This window comes from Polyodon spathula, chromosome 5, assembly GCF_017654505.1.
Source record: "Polyodon spathula isolate WHYD16114869_AA chromosome 5, ASM1765450v1, whole genome shotgun sequence".
In the NCBI taxonomy this organism is placed as follows: Eukaryota; Metazoa; Chordata; class Actinopteri; order Acipenseriformes; family Polyodontidae; genus Polyodon; species Polyodon spathula.
This window is the reverse complement of record NC_054538.1, coordinates 10643056-10651478: the sequence shown is the minus strand read 5'-3', so window position 1 is coordinate 10651478 and position 8423 is coordinate 10643056. Positions and strand designations below refer to the sequence as shown.

Genomic DNA, 8423 nt, shown 5'->3' with positions numbered 1-8423 from the left:
TGGTGATAAACGTTTTGATAATTATATTTTGGGAATTCTGCTTTTGCAACTGCAATTGGTATTTGTTCATAATGAACTTATACCCTCATCAAACTACCTACATTGATTCCCAATCATGTTTTTAGATGCACGATGATTGCATATTTTACTTTTGTAGTAAGAACAGGATGTAAGTAGACCTTTCGTTCAGATTCCATTGGTTTTGGTTCAGGTCCCCTGTGTAAACTTGCTTGTTGCCTAGTTGTCACATAAGAACCCTATTATAATCATGTGCAGCAGTAGCAGGTTTCTGCTTATTATATCCTTTGTGTTATTTCTTATAAGTCTCAGCACGAAAAACTAAAAAGGAAAAATTGTCACACTTTATTGTAAGGGCTGTTTTTTTTGTTTATTAACTGTTAGCAAACAGCTAATAAACATGTTAATGTACATTGTTTTTTGTCAACTGTTAGTTAATATTATATAATAGTCCAGCTAAAACTGCAAACACCACAACCCTGTGGATGATCAGTCAAACACCAGAGCCCTGCGGATGATCAATATCCAGTTGATCAGATGCTTGAAATCAGGTTTATATTAAACCTAACCTTTACCTTAACCCTAACCCTTAGCTAAACAAGAAAAATGTTTGTTAACAGTTAATAAACTAAAAAACTACCCTTAAAATAAAGCGTGACTGGAAAAATATAAATCCTGCACCTACTAAACAGGCATGAGGAAATATGAATACATGAACTTGCTAGACAGGTGTGTTCTCTATTACTCTTGTTGTTTTAGTAATTCATTTTAGGCGTGTCTTGCATAATACCCCTCTATTGCCAGAGGACTACAAATGCCTTTGAAAAGTCTAACTGAACCACATAAATATAAAGAGATTTCTAATACAGATTTCTAATTTTGTTACTGCAGGTTAGGAACTGAAGTCTTCACAACTACCCCTATGCGGAACAGAAAACTTGCTGTCAGAAAGGTAAGAAACAGTTGAATCTATGCTTATTTTATTGTTACCATAACTATTAAAAACAAACAATACAATTTTTGTTCTCATAATGTAAAGCCTGTTTTCTTTTAAATAGCTGTTATTGGGTTTGTGTATCCAAACATTTTTTCACCAAGTTTTTATTTTTATTTTGTATCTATTGATTTATACTTTTATATCAAGTTTTATACAACTACTGTACTGTACTTTGTGTTTTACAAGCCTGTAATAGTCATACAGTACATGTGAAACACCATAATTATTAGGGCGTTTTACCTCAATGTTGTTTACACAAATTCTGTGAAAGCAAAATAGAACTGGCAATAATACAACATTTGTGAAATCAAACCAGAGGGTTATTTTACAGACTAGACTTTTATACAGTAGATTTTCCAACCTCACCAGTGCATGTTTTCCTTTCAATAATATGGTACAGTTTGCACAATGAAGTAAAAAGCTTTGACTCTGAATATCAGATGTTTCTCCTGACAGGTAGCTACACAAGAACAGTCTTAGAAGCAATTCTGAGAAGCTTTTTACCTAGATGGGACATTTTCTATACAGTAACTTAAAAAATGTTTCATTAGACAGCAGTACTGCTCAACAACACTGTCCAGAAAGCGATTTGAATTGGTTTCACATGCTCAAGTATGCTCTGAAATGCAAAGTGTTACACTTATCACAAGGACGAATATTTGCAATATATTGTAGTGCAAAATGTTGGTTACAAATAACTTGGCTTGTTATGGTATTTTGATGCAAAACCGCACACTCAATGGAGAAGTCTGCAGTAAGCTTACACCACCTTGATTTTCTATACAATATATGTTGGTTCTTCATTTTCGTTGTTTTAATTTACAGAATATAAGTGTCTGTAACTCCTATTATAGTCAACCCCTTTTAATATAATTCCAAAAGGGACTGAGAAAAAATAGACAGAATTAACTTCACCAGTACTCTGACACAACAAATATGCTTGTTTTGCTGTGATACTGAGCTAATATATATTGTAATACTAGGTTGTTCATTAATTAAAATGTATGTTCTATGCAGTCTGCTAGACTGCTTGAAACACATGCATTGTTCTTGCTATACTGTGCTACCATACTTAATATTAAAATACTGAACAGAAACATACTGCCATGTAAACCTTTTAAGTATATGCTTTTATTTCCTGAAGTGATATAAAGTGGGGTGAAAATTAGTTGTATCAGATTCAATGTTAATGATATTAACCAGTGTAACCATAGTGATATTAGGAACTTGTCCCCATTATATTCTGGCCGGGTCATTTCAAAGTGGTGATAATGAGTGGAGACTGACATAAGCAGGAATGACATTAAATGGAGTTTACTGTGTATTAATGGTTAAAGATATATGGATAGATAATTTATTTTATATACTGTACAAAAGTGTTATGGCCACAACAAACCATCCCTAAAACTTATCTACATGTAATAGTTATATTAATATATTAATATACTGTATATTTCTGCATGGATATACAGTTTGCCTGCATTTTGCTCACACTAGAAATTAAAACTTGCATCCAAACTTGACATATCACTGGCATCCTCTGTAATTCCTGCTTATGAAGGCAAAACCTACCTTTATTACATGTGAAGTACTTGAAAAATAGATGGTGAGTAAATAGATTCAAGAAAATGCACAGAGTCCTTTTCTTCAATCAGTTGCCAGGTTTATTGAAATATGCAGGGAGTCTGGTCCCAGGTACAGGACAAACAAATACTCAACATTACAATGTTTGCATGACATTAAATACCCTTCTGTATAGATGGTCCACCTCCCCTTTCTCTGACACTTAACCAATTGTTTACAAAGGTAATTTAATTTATTGTGTGAGTGTTAATGTGTGTTCTTGTCTGTGTGTCAGCTTCAACAACTTACTGGGGAGTTGATTCCAGACCCTCACAATTCTCTGTGTAAAAAAGTGTCTCCTGTTTGTGACCCCTGGTCCTTGTTTCACAGGCTGAAAAAGTCCCTTGGGTCGACACTGTGACAATTCTTTTAGTCTCTTTATCTCATCTCCTTTTAAACCCATGGAATGTGGTCGCTCGTCTTTGCACGTGGGTCGACAGCTGTCAATACCTTTTAGATTTTTGAGGTGACTTGAATTAGGTCACAATATTCAAGATGAGGTCTTACAAGTGCATTGTACAGTTTTAACATTACTTCCCTTGATTTAAATTCAACACTTTTCACAATGTATCCGAGCATCTTGTTAGCCTTTTTTATAGCTTCAGTCAACAAAAACTCCTAGGTCTTTTTCATAGATTCCTCTGATTTCATTATCTCCCATATGATATTTATAATGTACATTTTTATTTCCTGCGTGCATTCTTCACACTCCTGGAGACAAAAGGTCCATACATCTGCCTTTTGTTATCTCCTTGCGACCCCCATTGATGCCAGTGGGATTATCTCTTTTGATCTCTCTGAAGTCTAGAGCCTGTTCCCTTCTAGTCCACAGCATTGTTATCTCATTAGCTTGCAGTCATTGTTGGGCAGTTTGTAGACGCATCGTCTCTATCAGTGGTTAGCAGTACATGCAATTTGAACCAAACAGTCTGCTATCTGCAATATTAGTCTCTTTTCAGAAAAGAACACCAGTATAGCTCTGCTAGTCCACATGCGTAGCAAACCTCTAATCAATTCTCAATCCATGTTTTCCAACAACATGTATTTACCTTATACTGGTTAGCTCCTTGTCAGTATCAGACATTGTAGTGCACAAATGATCTTTTTTTAGTTTTTATATAAAGACAGCCGCAATACAGTAATTTAAATATTTGTTGCATCTTCTTAGCCGATCTCTAGCATTATATAACATGTTCAATGACTAGGCAGAATATCAGTTAGGATGGTGATGAACAGACAGGGCTCAGAATCACCTACATTTAATTATTTAGTTCTTCACTTATATAAAACCTTCCCGCAAGGCTAAGAATCAGCAGATTTGGCGACCAACTCAGCGTTGTGGTTCTCTACATAAGTCTAATATTGCTTGTGTATTTAGTCGAAAACAACTAATAATCTGATAATCTGTTAGGACTGAAAAACATATAGGGGGTCTGTATAATCTACCAAAAGGATCTCTGCTGCAGCGGGTTGCAGGTTTGGGTCAGAAGCGTGTCGTAAAAATTGAACCCGCGCAGAACTCTACCTCCAGGCATTTGACTGGGGAACCAAATATGTGAAATAGGCCTGTTTTGCTATTTTTTATTTTTTTTTTAAAAAGCATGAACTTATTCCAGATAATTATTATGATGAATATTCTCTTTTTATAATTTCTAATTGACTTTAAAATAATTATGTTGTGTTGTGTTGTCTGGAAGTTGTCAGAAGTATGCCCAGTTCAAATAATCAACAGGTAATTTACATACACTGTAAAGAATATGAACAAACAATTACAAAACAAGTACTGGGTGTTATTAAAATGTATGTATGATTTATTTATTTCTTTATTAACAGAAATGGCCATGCATGCAGTGAATTTGTATTCCATAATACTGCTTCTTTTAGTCAACATTTCACAAGCAGAAGTATTACATGGCTATAAAGACCAGTACAATTTAAAAGTAAGTAATCATTTTACAACTTTTCTTTTTTTTTTAATCCAGAAAATAATTCCATACAGTACAATAAAAATAAGCCAAATACTGGCATTATCCAAATCCAAATATATAAACAGCATGAATAACTACTCAGAATTATTGCAGATGTAAATAAGAAAAAAACATTCTTAAATTTCTAGTTATTACTATATTAACGAGATAAATTGCATTGTTATAGTCATTTTTTTATTTTTTTTAAGCCACCATTATTGTTACATCCGCATACTTGTGGTCAAAGTCAGAACTAAAACTAAAAAAAGTATAAAGTATGCAGGTTCTAGTGTACTGGCATTAATGAAAAATGAGAAACATATTTAAAATTACAGTAAGGACAGCTTACAATGATAGCTATCGGTGGACAATAGCAACATCTTGTTTGTTGTGTCTTTATTTATTTCACTATCAATATTGCATCTTCATAGATAAATTGTACGTGCTAGAGCTGTAGTTCTATAGCTGAGGTGAAGGACCATCCGACAGGGGGAGTAAAGTCTTCCAGAATGGCCATATCAGAACCATATAAGCCTGCATTGCATTGTGAACCTCTCTCTTATTAAAAAAAACAACCATGTGCGCATTGCTTTGCATGTGCTGTTTATACAACTCAATGTTGATGTGTCTAAAATGTATTTGTAAATGTCTTTGTTTTCAATGGGGGGGGGGGGGGGGGGGGGGGGTTGCATGACAATCAAAAGTCACTATAAAGGGATTCCCAAACAAAACAAAAGTTTGCTTCAGAAACACTGCATTACTATTCCTGAATACATGCATGTTTTTGGTTTAATCTTAGGTCGGATGTACCTCAGTAAATCGTGAATATCAAATCAATTCCCCTTTGAGGCAAAAACGTGAAGGTAAGCAATTTATTGCAGTCATTAAGCACGTTTAATATAGAACCATAACATTTCATATTTTCTTAAGTCATACCGAAAACACACAAAATGCTCAATCTTTTGGTCTGCCTAACTAATAACAAACAAACTCTTAAGTACAACATTAGTATTGTTTAAGTACATTATTTTGTTCTGTAAACCTATTAAATTCAGCATTAGTTTTAAGTTTTATTTAATTCACTTTGGTTTCTGCAACTAGATAATTTTTAATAGCATGCCAGTATGGTAAAGCATTAGTAAAGCAACCCTGAGAGCGGTTGCAAAATATATAAAAAAAAATTTAATAAGGATTTATTTTTAATAATTCGAGTGAGGCTGACAGTGACTACATCGCCACCCACCACAAGGAGCCTATATTTGAAATAACGGAGTCCGTAACATTGGGGCAGCTTCCGTGGAAAAGGGCAAATCAGTCTCACCTTTTTCTCATTCTGTTTTGGTAGTACTTTCGGGTTGTGTGTGTTTGCATGTAGTTTTCTTTTAGCCTGATAAATTATCCTTCCAAATGCAAATAAGCTATTTAATATTAAAATACAGGAGGGTGCATTTAAATGTTTTTGTCTGCGTTCCAATTTGGCATGGCGCCACTGTTGATATGTAATTAAAAAAAAAAAAAAAATTTAATAAAATGACAAATCACTCAAATGCCCACACCTGCATTCAACAAATCCGCCTAAAGAAAATTAAGAACCCGGCTACTTCTTTCCTCAGGACTGGTTAATATGATTACAAATGAAAATTCAACTAAATTGTAACAAATTAAGAACTGTATCAGTATAAATATAATATAAAGTACAATATATTTTATTGTTTTATAAACTATACGCCGACAGTTCAGGACAATTTAATTTTATACAACCTTATGAATAAAATAAAATAAAGAAATTGTGGATCTATAGCATTTGATCTCATCACATAAGAAACAGCAACTCTTGTACCATAAATTGTGAGAAGAAAAAACAAGCAAAGCCCATATATAAATAAATACATCGTTTATAATATTACTTACCTGTGTTATTTTTTAATTTAAATAAATTTGTAGCACTTATTGTATACGTTTGTCATATGCAAACAACCATATATATATATATATATATATATATATATATATATATATATATATATATATATATATATATAATAAGTCTTAAATGTAAGTACAGGTTTTTGGCTGGTTTAAAAAACACAATTTGGCTACTGTTTGGCTAGTTACTTCCAAAGTTTGGCGTGGCATTGCAAAAAAAAAAAATCTCGCTGGGTATGTCACAAAAATCAAAGAGAGTATCAACTTTCTAAACTGCGTGGAACCCGGCCATTGACTTGCTAACTATTGCAGTGTTACAAACACCAGATGTTTTGTAGTAATTCCATTGTTCCTCTTTGCAGTAACAAATCTTCAGGAATATGTTATCCATATTGAGATGTTTGTCAGTATTCCAGATGAGTCATTTCTAGATGGACTGAAGCAATTCTTGAAGAACATACCATATCCTCTTGATGTTGGACAAAATGTTAGTGTTACAGACGGGGTCCTTACAACAAGTAAGTACACTAGCACAGCCAATATACAAGTGGTTATCTATAAGAACTTTTTGCCATAGATATTTATTTTCAAGTATTTTGGTAGCTCCATTTTGGTAGCTGATACAGGTACTCTAGCCACACAACTTTTTAATTTTTTTTTTTATAAAAGGTCCTCAATATATGGTTTTACTGTGGCTGCTGGTATGAATTTGTCTGACTAGTGAAAATGCTGCTTCTTTTATTCCATATGCATCGCAGTGGAACAAAAGAGATCACGAAACGATCCACCCAGTTTTCTTTAGATGAAAATTACTTTGTAAAAAAAAAAAAAAAAAAACTGTCCTGACATGTTTTCATATTATTATTCTTTTTTAATTCCTAAAATGAAATTGGAGTGTGTGTAACTGTTTATTTTTTATCTTTTTAAGTTTGCACTCAGAATGGTGAACAAACACAATGCAAGTGTGAAAACGATTATGCCTGGTCTTATACAATCTGCAACAAATACAAATCTTGCTCAGGAGAGTATGTGAACACCTGTGATTGCATCGAAGTGGCTTCACCATATGGACTCTATTGCCAGGCAAAGTCTTGTAAGAAAAATATGATACAAAGCTTTTAATCTCATTGTTTTAAGCTACACTTCATTTGCAAAGTTTTTACGCTAAGTTTTAAATTTATCATGCTACTTTGCAACTTAAAAAAAAGTAATCTTTGTAATTTTATACTCTATTCACACTTCCAAAGTAAAACAAAATCATCACGTTTTGAAAAAAGTAATTGTGAATGAATTGAAGGCAATGATGAAGTTTTTTTTTTTTCATGAGGACTAGTGTCAAACTGGAATAAGAAACGTATGACTGTTTAAGTATACATATGAGGTGATTATTCATAATGCATAGTGTTGCTTGTCTTTTATAACTTTACTGTAGTTTTGACTCACTGCAGCTTGAGCACAGCCCCCACATGGTTCAGATTATAGATTGGTAATCTTCATTTTAGAAAATTTCCTGAAAATGTTCTTGTTTTACAGCTTTTGTTCTAAAAATGACTTTTTCGATGGATAACGAATTTGTACCTGCTCTAAATAATAAATCATCCCTGGAATATAATCAGTACAAAAGTGACATTGAAGATGCAGTGAGTGCTTATTTATTTATTTATTTATTTATTTATTGTGTGTGCTTGTGTGTGTGTGTTTGTTTGTTATGTGCGTGAGCTGCATGCACAGCACGCGTTACTCGCTTTCTTCGGATCTTTATGTCTGTGAAAGCTTATGAGGCTCAAAGCGTCTGTTGGATTGATCTCCAATGGTAGATCTCTGAGAAACCACATCACAAAGTACACATCAAGTACTAGAAAAAAGGAAGATGCTTCAAGAATTAAAAGTTC

General features: G+C 33.3%; 1 protein-coding gene across 1 annotated transcript in view; it reads left to right on the top strand.

Annotated features, from left to right (window-relative positions):
• The first annotated feature begins 824 nt into the window (after positions 1–824).
• The window catches only part of LOC121315536 (adhesion G-protein coupled receptor F1-like), a 31678-nt gene continuing 24079 nt past the window's right edge, over positions 825–8423 (top strand). The window contains exons 1-6 of the mRNA XM_041249709.1: positions 825–970; positions 4472–4578; positions 5405–5468; positions 6894–7049; positions 7460–7624; positions 8065–8171. Of these exons, the coding sequence (XP_041105643.1) occupies positions 4474–4578; positions 5405–5468; positions 6894–7049; positions 7460–7624; positions 8065–8171 (597 nt within the window). The 5' untranslated portion in view covers positions 825–970; positions 4472–4473. The remainder of the gene's footprint in view (positions 971–4471; positions 4579–5404; positions 5469–6893; positions 7050–7459; positions 7625–8064; positions 8172–8423) is intronic.